Below are 18306 nucleotides of genomic sequence, written 5' to 3'. Positions count from 1 at the left end.
ATTTCAATTTTGATGAACTATTTTCGGGCAGAAAAACGTAATTTCGAATTTTTTTTCAATGGGACTATTATTTTCGTCAATCGGGGCCTGTGTAGATATGATTGAAAAAAAAAAATTTACAAAACGAACCAAGGAAAGAAGTTTTCCGGCCGAAAATCCTTAGACGTCACGAAAATGGTTCTTTCAAAATTTATGATTTTATTTCGGCAATTTTCGTTTGCACATCCGATTAATGAATAAAATTACTAGAACTTGTAAATTTAGCAAATGACCCATTAAAAATATTAAACGGGTTAATTAAAAATAATTTACTTTTCTTCAGCAATTTATTTCCATCAGATTACAAGAAAAAAAACATTTATCTCTCTCATTAAATGAAATTAATGAATCCCTGATTAAAATAGCAGGACGTAACACAAAATGAATACATGAATGAATAAACTCGACATAAAGTTTGTCCGAAAAAACGTTTCTTGCAAAGCTTAATCTTCAACTCAGTATATATGTACACGTCATAATTCTTTTAATTATAATACAGCCAGACAATATTTCAGTCCAGCGGCTGTAAATTTCCGGACACAGAACTCCAGGTATTATAATTTTTCTTGTGCATTTATCCCGTTACAAGACTAATTATCGTTTTCGAGTCCTCTAGAGGTAATTACTCCTGAGTTATCATCTTCAGATAAAACCATTCACGGAAATACACAAAAAATAATCCATATCCTCTTCCCCTCGCCCCACATCCAAACATAAATATTGTAAGTAATAAATTTAATAATATATATGTATATATTTTTTATTATCGAGAAAGTTTTCAGAGCTTTAATAATTTTAATGCAACCTCATAATTTTTTTTATCCTCTCGCTACTCAATACACTCGCGGCTTACAACTTACATATATATATATATATATTAGGGGGCGTCATTTCGGAGCAACATTTTTTTATTTAAGTGCATGTGGAAAAAATCACAGTTCAAAATAAAAAAAATTTCGCGCAAGAAAAAAAATTCTGTCGATTGTTAACTCATTAAAAAAACCAATGGATCGAATAGACTAATACATATTTTTGTAAGAAATTGAACGCTCTACAAAAAAGGTCTCTTATCATTTTTCGATAAATCCATCTGTTCAAAAGTTTATATTGGAGCTCGAAGTAAAGTTGGAGATCTTTTTACTTTTCCGGCGAAACTATCAGACTTATCACAAAATGTTGTAGGATCTTTTTTGTTGACAATTCTATTTTCTACAAATTACTTTCAGTAAAATTTTTTCAAATTCCGCGTCGTTTTCTAGTTATTTCCATTTCAATGTCGAGTTCTTGAATTCGATCAGAACCACTTTTTTAACAGCTTGAAATTAAAATGAAAATAAATAGAAAATAATGCGGAATTTGAAAAAATTTTACTGATAGTAATTTGTAGAGAATAGAATTGTCAACAAAAAAGATTCTACAACATTTTGTGATAAGTCTGATAGTTTCGCCGGAAAAGTAAAAAGATCTCCAACTTTACTTCGAGCTCCAATATAAACTTTTGAACAGATGGATTTATCGAAAAATGATAAGAGACCTTTTTTGTAGAGCGTTCAATTTCCTACAAAAATATGTATTAGTCTATTTGATCCATTGGTTTTTTTAATGAGTTAACAATCGACAGAATTTTTTTTCTTGCGCGAAATTTTTTTTTTTATTTTGAACTGTGATTTTTTCCACATGCACTTAAATAAAAAAATGTTGCTCTGAAATGACGCACCCTAATATAAATATATATATATATATATATATATATATATATATATATATATATATATATAAGGAGGACAATGTAATAAATATTTTTCGTAACATTGTAATCAATGTTACATTATATATATATGTATATACAGTAAATATAAAAGTAATTTATAAGTTAAATAAAAAATAATTCATTTTATCAAAGCGACATTGATATTTTATTTGTCAACAATCAACAAATAGTCGCTCCATTTTATAACAACCGATAAATTAATGAGACTTTAAAACGACACATGACACTTTTAAACGGCAATTATTTATTCACGTAAACTTGGCATCGTTTCGTATCACGATGCATTAAAGTCCAATTTACAAATTTGAGGGCCAAAAAATAATATTTGAACACTTCGGTTTAATTTTATTTCGGTGCCGCGGTTAAGTGTCGAGTTTTGGGAACCGGGGTTTGGGTTTTAAATTTAATTTTCAGTAGAAGTTGGTTATTGTTTGTTGTTATTAATTGATAGGTAGACGGAGGGCATATAAATACGCTCGTCATAACGGTCGCGTTAATATAATAGGGTCAAAGTCAAGATGGAAGAGATCCGATACGGATTATGCTCAACTCGGTCAAGGCGGAGGAGTCTCAAGTGCTTCATAGGACACTCGCACGGTGAATAGACTCTATTAATTTTTATTTATCGTTATTGTTATACTCTTTTAATCGGTTTTACTTAACAAAATTATATTTTCTTGCTCACTATCGCATCGCTCTTATTTACTGGGGATTAGGATTTTTAGCGGTAGATTCATTTTTTTAAATTTAAATTCAAAATTACAATTATTATTTCCCTGTTAATTTATTTAATAAAAAAAAATTATTAGGGGAGGGTGGGGCAGAGCGGCCCCCTAAGCCAATTATTACTTTTTGTGGCTTTCAACCATAAGATCACTTTATTTTTGACCTATTTCGAAAAAATTTATGGACATTTTCCCAAAATTCTGTAAAAAAAATTTTTTTGTGGGGCCGAGCGGCCCCCCTTCAAAAAATGATAAGAAAATTTTTTTTTTAAATTGTTTTCATCATTAAGAATGTATTTCTTTCTCTTGACAACTATTTTTGGTTTTATATTACTCGAAAAAAATTTTTTAAGGTTTAATAAATCGTTCATTCTCGATTACCTTAATTACTAATTGTTATTTAATAAAAAAAAAAAAAAACAATTCTATAGTTTTACTTTATTTCAAAAATTTATCAACTAAAAAAAAAAATTTCATTTTTATAAATTTTTTGTGACCAAATTTGCCTCTTACATCGAGAAACGGACGAAAAATATGAAAAAATAATTTTTTCGGAAGTTTCGGCTGGTCCATTTTGCCCCAGGTGTTATGCGTAGGGCTAGAAATGTGGAATTATAATAATTTTTCTTTAATTTGACGATAAAAATATGAAAAAATCACTTTTTCAAAATTTCGGGCTTGTTCATTTTGCCCCAAATGTCATGCGTGGGGTAAAAATGCGCAAACATATCGGATTTATAGTAATTAGTCAAAAAAAAATAATTTTTTTTTAATCAAAATTTCTGGGGGGCCGCTCTGCCCCCCCCCCCCTAATTATCTCAATAATTGATCATAAAATTATTCAAAATTTGTACTTTTCAAATTCCTGATTCAAATAAAAACTTCTATGATTCGGGTCAAGTTTTGCATAAAAAAAACTTCTTTTTAGACTGACCCATTTTGTTCTAAAATAAAAAAAAAACCGGATTGTTTATTAAAACACAAAATTACTCTGCGTATACGAAATAGCCAACAAGACCTCCGGGAGTAGTTTGATAGGGAAAAACTCTAAAGTGATGTTTAAAATTTTTCCAGCTTGCGAGATTTCCTCCGAGGCTCTTATTCCCCAATCGTGTTTATTTATACACAAATCTATCTTATTTTCCCTGTTTCGGCAAACAAAAAAAACTTTAAGTATTTTATTTTCTTCAGACAGTAAAGCCTGAATATTTAAAGCCTTTATCAGTCTACCTCGCGGTTTTCAGCCCGACTATAAGACGACTCCGACTTGATCGTTTATTTCTGTTCTATATAAACTTAAATATTTAACGATACCAATTACTGTATTTTTTATTAAACAGACTGCGAGTTAGTCTTTAAAAATAAATACAGTCTGAAAACTGTACAATTTTTACGCCCAAAGATTGTCAGATAATTTTTTTTTGTAAATTCGTTGAGCAAAAAAAAGCTCAAGGGAAAGAATGACGAGGATTTCGTTCCCTTAAAGCTTTCGGCTAATGAAAATACCTGGTACCCTCGACATCCTGTTCGCTTCCCGATGCTGCTGGGGTAGAGCTTTCGCGCGAATGTCTACCCCTCGGATCAATGCCGTGCAGCTCTATTCCCTCTACACTCACTCCTCTTATCCTTCTTTATTTCTCTCTCCCTCTTTAGTTTATTCTCCTTCTATTCTGACTTGTGCAGATTCAGAATCCCCCTTTGCAGTTATGCTATAATTCATCCAACTTCTGCTTCCCATTTCCTTCTAACAAACTCTTTGCCCCCTTCTTCTTCTCCCTACTCGTTATAGTCAACGGCAAACTGAGTCTGTACTCTGTACTCTCTACTCTCTACTTTATACTCTGTAGTCTCTACTTTCCTGTCTCTAGGGTTTTAGGGATAAACCTCCCTTAAAATGCCAGCCCAAAATATAATTACATGTCCGTTGAATAAAAAAGTTAATTTTTTTAAAGTCAAAAAATTTTCTTGGCATTTGTTATTCACGGAAAGAAAATTATGGCAGCGGTTCCCATAATTTTGTGAAATTTTTTCCTATACCATCATAGGAATTACGACCATAAATTATGGGAGCGGTTCCTATAATTATAGAAATGTTTCCCATAATTATAGGAATAGTTCCTATAATTTATGGGAATGATTTCCATAATGCAATTGGAATGGTTCGTATGCCATTATGGGAATCATTCCCATAATATTATGGGAATAGTTCCCATACTATTATAGGAACCATTCCTATAATATTATGGGAATGGTTCCCATATTATCATGAAAAAATTAATTTAAAGAAGTGCAGTAATCACTTCTACAATACACAGAAATATTATTAAACATAAAAACAAAAATTCAAACATTAAAAAAAAAAATCGCATTTGGCAAAAAAACCTTAAAATTTTTAACAAGAATTTTTTGTCAGCACAAAACGTTCAAGAAAATTCAAATTTTGGCGAATTTCTACACTATTGTACAAAAAAAAAATTTTATAATATTATCGGGATGGTTCCCATAACATTATGGAGATAGTTCCCATAATATTATAGGAATAGTTCCTATACCAATATGGGAACCATTCCCATAATAGTATTGGAATGATTCCCATACCATCATAGGAATGGTTCCCATAATGGTATGGGAACTATTCTCATACTATTATGGGGATGGTTCCCATAATATATGGGAACCATTCCTATAGTAGTATAGATACTATTCCCATACCATTATGGGAACTATTCTCATACTATTATGGGGATGGTTCCCATAATATATGGGAACCATCCCTATAGTAGTATAGGTACTATTCCCATACCATTATGGGAACTATTCTCATACTATTATGGGGATGGTTCCCATAATATATGGGAACCATCCCTATAGTAGTATAGGTACTATTCCCATACCATTATGGGAACTATTCTCATACTATTATGGGGATGGTTCCCATAATATATGGGAACCATCCCTATAGTAGTATAGGTACTATTCCCATACCATTATGGGAACTATTCTCATACTATTATGGGGATGGTTCCCATATTATATATGGAAACCATCCCTATAGTAGTATAGGTACTATTCCCATACCATTATGGGAACTATTCTCATACTATTATGGGGATGGTTCCCATATTATATATGGAAACCATCCCTATAGTAGCATAGGTACTATTCCCATACAATTATGGGAACCATTCCCATAATGGTATGGGAACCATCCCTATAGTAGCATAGGTACTATTCCCATACAATTATAGGTACTATTCCCATAATGGTATGGGAATCATCCCTATAGTAGTATAGGTACTATTCCCATACCATTATAGGTACTATTTCCATACCATTATGGGAACCATTCCCATAATGCATAGAAAAACTTTCCATAATTTTCTTTCCGTGTTCAAATATTTAAGTTTAGTCATCGATTTAAAAAAATTGTTCAATAATAATAATGATGACATTAAAGAGAGGGCGAGCCGGAAGCAGTGGAGGTCATACGAGAGGTTACGCGTCATAGGATTAACATTTATTTTATTTTTCCTTGTCAAGAGCACACTCGTTTTATTTAGTTGTTGTATTAAATGTGCGCGCATGAGCTAACGAATAAACTAAGCGGAGGCACATGAGTGTCTAGTGAGTAAGAGTGAGAAGAAAAGAGAGGGAGATTTAATAAAAGTAGTATAGCATCAAGTGATACAGAATGTCCTCGGTGCAAAGTTTTATATTTACTTGTCCTGGCTGACCTCACTAAAATCTTTAAAAACCTTTTTTGTTATTAATTACCATTTAAAATTTGTTTTAGTTTTTATTCTCAAGATAATAAATTATTTATTTTTGCTGTCTGATATTTTTTTGAATTTTTAATTTTAATAAATGGAAAAAAATTTTATTTTTATTTTTATAATGAATTGTAGGGCCAGTCGACCTCGAACTACGACTGCGCTCCCGAATTTTCTTTTTTTAAACTGAATTTAAAAAAAAGCGGGAAAATAAATTTTATTTGAAAATTCTGTGGCAAAAATTATTTTGTCCCTTGCCGCAGTCGCGGCGCATTCGAAAACACTTTCAACAGAAGCCATCTAGCGGGAATTTCAAATACTAAATTTAAATTTAAAAAAAATTTATGTCAGTAGAATTTGAATTTTTAATTTTAATAAATGGAAAAAAATTTTATTTTTATTTTTATAATGAATTGTAGGGCCAGTCGACCTCGAAATACGACTGCGCTCCCGAATTTTCTTTTTTAAACTGAATTTAAAAAAAAGCGGGAAAATAAATTTTATTTGAAAATTCTGTGGCAAAAATTATTTTGCCCCTTGCCGCAGTCGCGGCGCATTCGAAAACACTTTCAACTGAAGCCATCTAGCGGGAATTTCAAATACTAAATTTAAATTTAAAAAAAATTTATGTCAGTAGAATTTGAATTTTTAATTTTAATAAATGGAAAAAAATTTTATTTTTATTTTTATAATGAATTGTAGGGCCAGTCGACCTCGAAATACGACTGCGCTCCCGAATTTTCTTTTTTAAACTGAATTTAAAAAAAAGCGGGAAAATAAATTTTATTCGAAAATTCTGTGGCAAAAATTATTTTGTCCCTTGCCGCAGTCGCGGCGCATTCGGAAACACTTTCAACAGAAGCCATCTAGCGGGAATTTCAAATACTAAATTTAAATTTAAAAAAAATTTATGTCAGAATTTGAATTTTGAATGTTTTTCTTCTGAAATAAAGAGCAAGTCAATGTTATGGAAATGTTTTTAGAAAAAAACAAGATAATTTTTAAGCCACTTAACCGCTAGGTTACCCACGCATGAGCATTGTGTGCCGGTGAATTCCGATACGACTGTTAACTAAAGTCCGTTAGGCTTCGCGACCCGGACCACTCCAGGAAGTTGCTCCGAAATCATATCGAGGTCAGGTAATTTTTAAATCCCGCGGTCGCTCTCAAATTTAAAAACAAAATTACTCAGACCAATTTACAGCGTAAATATTACATGACATTGCAGTCAATATTAAACTACTTACCGATAAAATGACGTGACCAAGTACTTGTGCGACTTGAAACAATTCATCGAGTTTTTTAGTAACATCGCTCTCAATGTCAGCGCACACATTTAATACCGTTTTATACTTTTCGTTATCATCCAGACTAATTACTCAATTTTTACCGCCCCCTTTTTTTTTACTCGCAATTAAACTGACAAATTAACGGGCTTAGAAACACGCGTGTGTTAGAAAGACGCGTTGGTACTGGATCCAGTAGATCGGTTGCGTTTTTCCTATGCTAGGAAATACGACTTAGAAAAATATATATATAGATTGCACTATTATAAAAGCGCGCGGGCGCAAACGTTAGTCATTTTTACATTCGTGTTTAATAGTTATATATATATATATATATATATATATGTATACATAAATAATTGTACTATATATACTCAAGTATAAACACACGTTTAATATCTTTACGTAAGCCGAGGACGAGTGATGTCACTCGGTGTACACTCGTGTCGGAACCAATCATCAATTTAAAATAATAATTATTATATATTTTTATTAAAACTCAATACGGCGGAATCAAAAAAAGGTAACAATGAAAAATAAAGAGCTAAGTAGTGCAACATTAAGGATAATAAATTATAAAAGGTAAAAATAATAAAATTGCTACAAGTTTTCCTGCCTATTAATCTTAGAACGCGTGGGTTTTTTTATTTTTTTCTCTTCATTCTTTATCAAGTCGATTACTTAATCGGTTTGTGCTTGATTGCGCAATTATCACGAATAGACCGAGGATTCTTTACGTCGAATTTTTTAAATTTTATTTGAAGAATACGGAAATGGAATTTTTTATCTAAGATAGGAATCAAAATTTTAAATAAAAAAAATTTGATTAGAAATTTTTTTTTTTAAGGTACAAATTTTTACTATCAGTACACGGTAGTATTTTTTTAATTACATGACGTAATTATTACGAATAGACCGAGGATTCTTTACGTCGAATTTTTTAAATTTTATTTGAAGAATACGGAAATGGAATTTTTTATCCACGATGGGAATCAAAATTTTAAATAAAAAAAATTTGTATATAAATTTTTTTTTTATAAGGTACAAATTTTATGATTCTAAAGTTAGCCGACGTCTAATAATTTTTTGATTTTTTTTAGGCGGTAAATTATAAAAAAATCAAAATTTGAAAAAATTGCGCTTGTGGTTTTTTAATTTTTTTACATGTGCATATTTCTAGTTTTTTTTTTTTTTCGTAATTGATTTGTTGGAAAAACAATCCGAAAATTTTTAATTGTCTGCTAACTTTGGGATCGTACAAATTTTTACTATCAGTACACGGTAGTATTTTTTTAATTACATGACGTAATTATTATGAATAGACAGAGAATACGGAAATGGAATTTTTGACGTACGTTGAGGTGAAAAATTATGAAATTTATGATACTGAAGTTGGCAGACGTCAAATAATTTTTGGATTTTTTTTAAACGATAAATTATAAAAAAAAATATATTTTAAAAAATTGCACTTACAGTTTTTAAAATTTTCTACATGTGCATTTTTCAGTTTTTTTTTTTTCTTCAAATTTAATTCTTCAAAAAAAAATAAAAAAATTTTTAATTGTCTGCTAACTTCAGGATCGTACAAATTTTGAATAAATTTTTTTTCCAGTGCACGGTAATATTTTGTTAATTGTAATTTATATTTGAAGTGAAATAAGTTTTGAGAGAAAGCTTGCGGTGTAATGATAAGTAATTAAATAAAAGGTATTGATGGTGATGCTGAGTTAAATAATGATTGTATAGGAGTAATAATATTTAAATGTGTATGGGACGCAATCGAAACTTTTGTTGTGACACTATTGGGGGAGTGAAAGGACAGCGAGAAAGAGAAATGCTAAAGTTTATATCGAGTTTTTAGAAGCAACTTTTACTTGTTCTTCGAAAGAGTAATCGTTTATTTTTTTTATAATTTTGTATTATTTTTATTTTTGCTGTTTGGTTGAGTTATTAACGTGTCGTTAGAATCAAAGGCACCGAATATTATTTCGAAAGCGTAACACATTTGAAGACAAAGCATGGGAGCACAAATTTACGACACCGTTTGTATGCCTGATTTTTAAACTTTCTGGCTCAAGGACAGGAAGTTGGGTTACTAATTTTTTGAATATTTTTTACGACCAAGAGAAATTAGAAATTTCTTAAATAAAAATAATAAATCGCCGTGTTGAAATTTTAAATCATTCCACATAATTACAGCTCATTTTTCATTCAAATTCATTTTTTTTTTAAATCTCCGATGGTGTAAATTAAATTTTTTAAGGCTTCAATGACTTTAAAATTTTTTTTAGGGTTTCAATACTAGGCGGGTTATAAAAATTTTTGAGCATCAAAAGGTCTTCTATTGAAAAAAAAAATTTTTTTATAACGCGAAAATTTTTTTGAAAGGCTTAAAAAGGTCATAAATATTAAAATTTTCAAATTCCGTTTTTTTATGACATGAAAAAAATTTTCTTAGACTCAAAACGACCATGAAATTTTTTTCCAGGGTTCACTATATAAACATGAATTAGTGGAAATAAGTGGATATTCACTAATTCCAAGTGCAAACCGAACCACTAATTTAAAAAAGTGGTTCGGTTGGCACTCAAAATTAGTGAATATTCACTTATTTCACTTATTCATGTTTAGAGAGCAAATATTTTTTATTTAAAAAATAAATTTTTTTATCAGGACCTAGATCATGAGAACAAATAAGTGACTCTCTAAACATAAATTAGTGAAAATAAGTGAATATTCACTAATTCCAAGTGCAAAACTGAACCACTAATTTCAAAAAGTGGTTCGGTTGGCACTCAAAATTAGTGAATATTCACTTATTTTTACTAATTTATGTTTAGAGAGTCACTTATTTGTTCTCATGATCTAGGTCCTGATAAAAAAATTTATTTTTTAAATAAAAAATATTTGCTCTCTAAACATGAATAAGTGAAATAAGTGAATATTCACTAATTCCAAGTGCAAACCGAACCACTAATTTCAAAAAGTGGTTCGGTTGGCACTCAAAATTAGTGAATATTCACTTATTTCACTTATTCATGTTTAGAGAGCAAATATTTTTTATTAAAAAAATAAATTTTTTTATCAGGACCCAGATCATGAGAACAAATAAGTGACTCTCTAAACATGAATTAGTGAAAATAAGTGAATATTCACTAATTCCAAGTGCAAAACTGAACCACTAATTTCAAAAAGTGGTTCGGTTGGCACTCAAAATTAGTGAATATTCACTTATTTTTACTAATTTATGTTTAGAGAGTCACTTATTTGTTCTCATGATCTAGGTCCTGATAAAAAAATTTATTTTTTAAATAAAAAATATCTGCTCTCTAAACATGAATAAGTGAAATAAGTGAATATTCACTAATTCCAAGTGCAAACCGAACCACTAATTTCAAAAAGTGGTTCGGTTGGCACTCAAAATTAGTGAATATTCACTTATTTCACTTATTCATGTTTAGAGAGCAAATATTTTTTATTAAAAAAATAAATTTTTTTATCAGGACCCAGATCATGAGAACAAATAAGTGACTCTCTAAACATGAATTAGTGAAAATAAGTGAATATTCACTAATTCCAAGTGCAAAACTGAACCACTAATTTCAAAAAGTGGTTCGGTTGGCACTCAAAATTAGTGAATATTCACTTATTTTTACTAATTTATGTTTAGAGAGTCACTTATTTGTTCTCATGATCTAGGTCCTGATAAAAAAATTTATTTTTTAAATAAAAAATATCTGCTCTCTAAACATGAATGAGTGAAATAAGTGAATATTCACTAATTTTGAGTGACAACCGAACGACTTTTTGAAATTAGTGGTTCAGTTTTGCACTTGGAATTAGTGAATATTCACTTATTTTCACTAATTCATGTTTAGAGAGTCACTTATTTGTTCTCATGATCTGGGTCCTGATAAAAAAATTTATTTTTTTAATAAAAAATATCTGCTCTCTAAACATGAATAAGTGAAATAAGTGAATATTCACTAATTCCAAGTGCAAAACTGAACCACTAATTTCAAAAAGTCGTTCGGTTGTTACTCAAAATTAGTGAATATTCACTTATTCCACTTATTCATGTTTAGAGAGCAGATATTTTTTATTTAAAAAATAAATTTTTTTATCAGGACCTAGATCACGAGAATAAATAAGTGAAATTATAAATATATCAAAAGTATAAGGATACTTTGTCCCCTTTGCTGGTGTTAACATCAGAGATCGGTAGAAATTGATCGTAAAACTGGAATACACAGCATACAAGTGCGCTAGATGGAAAGTGAAGCGAACATGGGCGTGCAGTGAAAAGCGCGTTCTGATTAGTCGTTTCATTTTACATCAGCACATAGCACAGTACATAGCACACAGTGCACAGTAAAACAGCTATTTAAAACCCAGTACTATAACTACTGTTGTTTTTCATTTGTATGTATGAGTAAGCCCGGCAAGTGAGCGAGCATTAGTACATAATGTATTGCAATATCAGTCCGTACGCTAAAGAGACCATTTGAAAGTTTCCCTGGTTTTGCGCGGGAAACCATGCCGACGAGAAACACATGTTCATCATACGAGCTAGAGCTATAGAGTAACCAGTAACTAGTATTACTTATTGACTGTAATCTAAGTCTGTTCATATCAGGCTGCTCTACTGACGCTCTACTCGATTTTCACTTTATACCCTACACTTTGTGCATACTGTAGACTACATACTGGATCTTGTGGGCGGGAGCTAATAACGAAAGTGCACAACTGCCTGCCATTTATATATATTTTTATATACATGTGTAGTGAGATTTGTATTTACGGTCACCACAAAACTACTGATGAAAAGGTGGTGAAAGCACACCACCTTTTTTTTATGTACTCTGTAGTTTACTGAAAGTCTTTGATTACACGCCGATTTCAAATTTTCACATTTTTTTTTTTTAAATTGAAAAACACCGGGATGGGGATTCGAACCTTCGACGGCTGATTGAGGATCGGAAAATTTTTTTTTCTAACGCTGAGACTGAGACTGAGACTGCGACTGAAGTCGTAAATTTCTGTGAGAAAAATGGGGCTCGAATGGTTTTTTATGACATAAAAGTTTAATGAGGCACTAGAAGGTTTAAAAATAAAAAATGTGGCAATTAGAGTATGTAGTCCAAAGCGGAGTAATAAAAAAAATGTTGATTTTGAGATAGTTAATTGAGGGCAGAGGTTGACATTAGAATACCCGGGAGCCGATTGAGACCTAGTTAATAATTAAATATATATTTATACCGGATGAAGACAAGGAAAGACAAGAAGGTGAGGCATATCTGGGGTAAGGGGGACCCAGAGAGTTGAGAGGAAGAGTGAAGTAAAGAGAGTTTGAGTAGGGAAGAGGGCAGAGGGCGGGGAATGATTTGGACAGCGACGGCCCTGAGCCACTTGCGACAGTAGGTCAGCTCTCTTCACCTCACTTTACCCCCCCCCCTCCCCCTGCCCCTTCTTACTCTACTCTACTCCTTTTTTGAGTCTCCATCGTCTCCATTATGCCACACTGGGTTCCCCGTTGAGTCTTTCCTTTTCCTTTTCCTCTTTTCTTATCTTCAGTATTATTTATTCTCAAACAAAACTACGTGTCAATTCCTACTGCTACTGTACTGACACACATGGCCCACACATGTGTAATCGAGTTTACGTGAATTATATTGTTTAATTTCAAATGCGAGGGCTCGTTAAACTCGACATGTTTTCGTCCCAGTTACGGATACACAAACGATTTGTAACATGAGATTATATATGTTAATATATGACAAATACGTACTTTGTTTTATATATATATATTTATTTTTTTTTGTATGTTGAATAGGCATTGTCGCGAAATTACCGACAGAAGAGAGCGACAGCCGGAGAGAGCTAGAGGGGGAGGGAGTGGGTGGAAGAATAGAAAGTGTCCGTAAGGCACAAGGAGCTGAGTATAACTTTCTTTTTTCAAGGGGATGGAAAATGAAAGAAACATTTTTTTTATTTTTTTCTATAACAGACTAGACTCTAGAGTCTACCTGAGTACAAAACTTATTTAGACCTTTTTTCGCTTTGGTTATATTTATTTTTATATGAGTTTCTGTTTCTTTGTCCTGCACTTATTTCTTCTTTATGATACTATTACTGTTAAAGTTACGATTAAACTTTTTTTTATTTTATATATTAATGTTGGACGAGGAATAAAATATTAAAAGTTGTGATATCGAGCGAAGAGTTGACGAAAAAACGATTTTAAAAGTTATTGTAATGAAGGCAAACTTTTGAATTAATTTTAAAGTTTATTTTCACCAGGAATATGTAATTGTTTTTATGATTTATTCACCATCAACGTTTTCAGATTATGGAAATTTTAAACTTTAATTTTTTTATTGAAGTCTATCATTTTTTAGGAGAAAGAGATTCAATAAATGATTTAAAAATTATTCACAGGGTTGAAATAACTGTTTTCATCAACCAGGGGCTGTGTAGATAAGATCAAAAAAAAAATTTATACAAAAAGACCCAAAGGAGCCTTTTTTCCAGCCGAAAATCCTTAGACGCCACGGAAATATTTCTATTGTATCTCGTTCTTTTTCGGTAGAAAAAACTTCTTTCAGGTATTTTTCCCTGTTTCTTTTTTTTAAGCCTCATCTGTACACAAAATTATAAAAAAAAAAACATCTCAAGCTGCCGATGTCTCACTTACAGGAAATCCAACCGAAAAAAATGAATAATCGTTTTTTCATCTGAGCCTCGGAAAAAATATTTTTGTCACTTAGCGGTCGTGAGCAATAAATCTGCATATATTTACATACATCCCACTGTTTGTCAGATAAAATAGTAAAGTTACTTTTGGAGACAAGAAACGTAAAACCAGGAGTAAATCACAGAGAAAAGTTTTTCGAGACGGGAAGTGCAAGACAATGGGTTTACTTATAACAATAATTTTAGTAACGCCATTAAAAAAGCTTTAAGTACATTGTCTAGTGTTCTATAGTCTAATGAGTTTATAACGTCCGCTTAAAATAAAGGTCTTATCGTTAACCTCGATCCCTCCGAGCGGATTTCATCAAGTTTAAACAAGCCTTGTCTTGCCTTGCCTATTCGAATATCACTACACAGTTTAATTATATTACCTAACTATATTACTAGGTCATATCCCCATAAAAAAGCCTACTTAGAATAACCTACACGGAAAGAAAATTATGGGAAGTTTTGCTATGCATTATGGGAATGGTTCCCATATATTATAGGAACCATCCCCATAATAGTATGAGAATAGTTCCCATACCATTATGGGAATGGTTCCCATAATGATATGAGAATCATTCCCATACTATTATGGGAATGGTTCCCATATTGGGATAGGAACTATTCCTATAATATTATGGGAATTATTCCCATAATGTTATGGGAACCATCCCTATAATATCATAAAATTTTTTTTTTGCACAATAGTGTAGAAATTTCCCAAAATTTGAATTTTCTTGAATGTTTTGTGCTGACAAAAAATTCTTGTTAAAAATTTTAATGTTTTTTTGCCAAATACGATTTTTTTTTTCAATGTTTGAATTTTTGTTTTTATGTTTAATAATATTTCTGTATATTGTAGAAGTGATTACCACACTTCTTTAAATTAATTTTTTCATGATAATATGGGAACCATTCTCATAATATTATAGGAATGGTTCCTATAATAGTATGGGAACTATTCCCATAATATTATGGGAATGATTCCCATAATGGTATACGAACCATTCCAATTGCATTATGGGAATCATTCCCATACTATTATAGGAACCATTCCCATAAATTATAGGAATGATTCCCATAATATTATAGAAAGTATTCCTATAAATTATAGGAACTATTCCTATAATTATAGGAACCATTCCTATAGTGTTATGGGTATCATTCCCATAATTATAGGAACTATTCCTATAATTATGGAAAACATTCCTATAATTATAGGAACCGCTCCCATAATTTATGGTCGTAATTCCTATGATGGTATAGGAAAAAATTTCACAAAATTATGGGAACCGCTGCTATAATTTTCTTTCCGTGTAGGCGGTCGAAAATGTGAAAATATTTGGACCCGTGTTTCCAGGGGACTAGAGTTTCTTTCAATACCGAATGCTAGATGCTGGATGTTCAATACTGAGCTCAATTTTTTACGTCCACTCCCTACGGCATTATCTCCTGTCTTTTTTTGAGCCGTAGCAAATACACCCATAGCATAGATATATATATAGCTATATATCCATAGAACGACGTGGGTGGCAAATGGTAAAGGGACCAAGCAAGCAGACGCGATCTCTTTTTCCATCCCCGAATGCCAAGATGAATCCTCTCGGCTCGAATGAGGGTGATTTAGACGTCGCCCAGAGTTGAGGGCATCCAATATGATACTCAGCTTAGGGACGCTCTATTCGCTCGCACTGTTGCCAAATCGATATTTTAATTCATGTAGAAAATTTTATCCCTCTACTTATAAGCATCAGGACTAGAAAAATGAAAACAGGTTTTTTGGATTCAAAATCCTAGACCGCAGGTAAGAAAGTTATTTACGAGTCTGGGTGATGACAGATAGTATGAATTTATGAAATACTGCTTCGGTAATATAAATTTACAGCTGGTTGTATAAATACCCGGGTCTCAAGACAAAGGAATAAAGAACGGAACTGAGAAATAAGAAAGTTTTTAAGGTTTAAGGTTTATTATTAAGAGAAATGGTTTGAGGTACAGTCATCTGGTTTGGACTGGGCGCAATGTTGGTTGGGCAAAGGAAAGTCAGAAACGCCATTAACAGTGAATCTTTGTTGTAGGTTTGCTCGGAGGTATATTCCCGAATACGACAGGAATGGCGCCCGTATTCGTATCGCAGTGGCAAGGGTCGACATCACAAGAAAACTGTTATGGGGGTATCGGAATAGAGAACGAGGGTGATGTGAATGCCGGTGAGGGTTCCATCTATGGGTTGTTTGTGAGGGGCCGAAAACTCAACGTCTACTCGTTCAGCACAAAGTAAAGTGAAGTAAAGGGAAAATGATCGTTGGCAGACGGAACGGCTGGATGGAAGAGACTAAAAGCGGAGCCAGTTGGGAGTTGGGAGAAACTCGAGAGCCATTGGTGAATATTTTAGTCTGTGTTGGTGAGCCAGTGTAGAGATTGCTAGTGGGTTCGGGTGCATTTTTACGGAGTTTCGTTTCCGATGGTCAATGAGGCCCCATCGAGCCACTACACCCTCCGACCAGAGAATTCTTTACCAGCTTGACAAGCATATGCCAGCCCTTTGTCTGACAGGTTCCCTACTTCTACACTAGCTTTGTGTGCCTCTACTTCTTAAAATGGACCCTATTTCATCTTTTTTGTCCGGAGACTTCTTTAAATAAAATTCATTCAATAATTCATATAAATGTCATTGTTACTTCAAATATAGTTACCATCGCATCAGCGAACAAGACCAGGGTTCGAATCCCGGTCAAGTCTTTTTTACAAAAGCTATTTTTTATTTTTTTCCTTTATTTTGAGACTGATAAATACATAGCGGCAAAATGGGCTCACGGAAATTTATTTTTACCTCGATAAAGAGCCAATACCCTCACGGGTAATTCGGGTCATTAGGGGAGGGTGGGGCAGAGCCCCCCTGAAATTTTGATCAAAAAAAATTTTTTTTTTTCGACTAATTACTATAAATTCGATATGTTTGCGCATTTTTACCCCACGCATGACATTTGGGGCAAAATGGACAAGCCCAAAATTTTGAAAAAGTGATTTTTTCATATTTTTATCGTCAAATTAAAAAAAATGATTATAATTCCACATTTCTAACCCTACGCATAACACCTGGGGCAAAATGGACCAGCCGAAACTTCCGAAAAAATTATTTTTTCATATTTTTCGGCAGTTTCTCTATGTAAGAGGCAAATTTGGTCACTAAAAATTTATAAAAATTAAATTTTTTTTTTTAGTTGATAAATTTTTGAAATAAAGTAAAATTATAGAATTGATTTTTTTTTTATTAAATAACAATTAGTAATTAAGGTAATCGAGAGTGAACGATTTATTACACCTTAAAAAATTTTTTTCGAGTAATATGAAACCAAAAATAGTTGTCAAGAGAAAGAAATACATTCTTAATGATGAAGACAATTTAAAAAACGAAAAAAAAAATTTTTTATCATTTTTTGGAGGGGGGCCGCTCTGCCCCACAAAAAAAATTTTTTTTCAGAATTTTGGCAAAACGTCCATAAATTTGTTCAAAATAGGACAAAAATAAAGTGATCTTATGGTTGAAAGCCACAAAAAATAATAATTGGCTTAGGGGGGCCGCTCTGCCCCTCCCTATTAAAATATTTTTAATTGGCTGAGTCATATCAATACCAACTTATTTATGATCCTGAAGATAGCAGACATTTAGAAATTTTTAAACTTTCGTTTTTCAACAAATCAATTGCAAAAAAATAAACTAAAAATATGCACATGTAGAAAATTAAAAAAACTACATGTGCAATTTTTTAAAATATTTTTTTTTTACAATTTATCATCTAAAAAAAAAATCCAAAAATTATTAGACGTCTGCTAACTTCAGCATCATACTCATTTGGGGACAAAAAAAGTTACTAAATAAAAAAAAACCCACTATCGACATTTTTTCTCAGAGAACCCATTTCGCCTTCCCCTCTTCTCCCATTTAGGTAAAAAAATGTATGTAGTAAGATAGC

The 18306-nt window shown here is 31.9% G+C and overlaps 1 protein-coding gene across 3 annotated transcripts in view; it reads right to left on the bottom strand.

Annotated features, from left to right (window-relative positions):
- Positions 1-18306, bottom strand: part of LOC130672509 (protein roadkill) — an 84736-nt gene that overhangs the window by 26605 nt on the left and 39825 nt on the right. The window contains exon 1 of one of the 3 annotated variants that reach the window (XM_057477142.1): positions 7553-7728. The exons of the other annotated variants lie outside the window; for them this stretch is intronic. Within the exon in view, the coding sequence (XP_057333125.1) occupies positions 7553-7641 (89 nt within the window). The 5' untranslated portion in view covers positions 7642-7728. Of the gene's footprint in view, positions 1-7552; positions 7729-18306 lie in introns of those variants that run through there. 3 annotated transcript variants of the gene reach the window in all.

Source organism: Microplitis mediator, chromosome 7 (assembly GCF_029852145.1).
Source record: "Microplitis mediator isolate UGA2020A chromosome 7, iyMicMedi2.1, whole genome shotgun sequence".
In the NCBI taxonomy this organism is placed as follows: Eukaryota; Metazoa; Arthropoda; class Insecta; order Hymenoptera; family Braconidae; genus Microplitis; species Microplitis mediator.
Note: the sequence above shows the minus strand (reverse complement) of the source record. Positions and strands in the feature narration are given on the sequence as shown.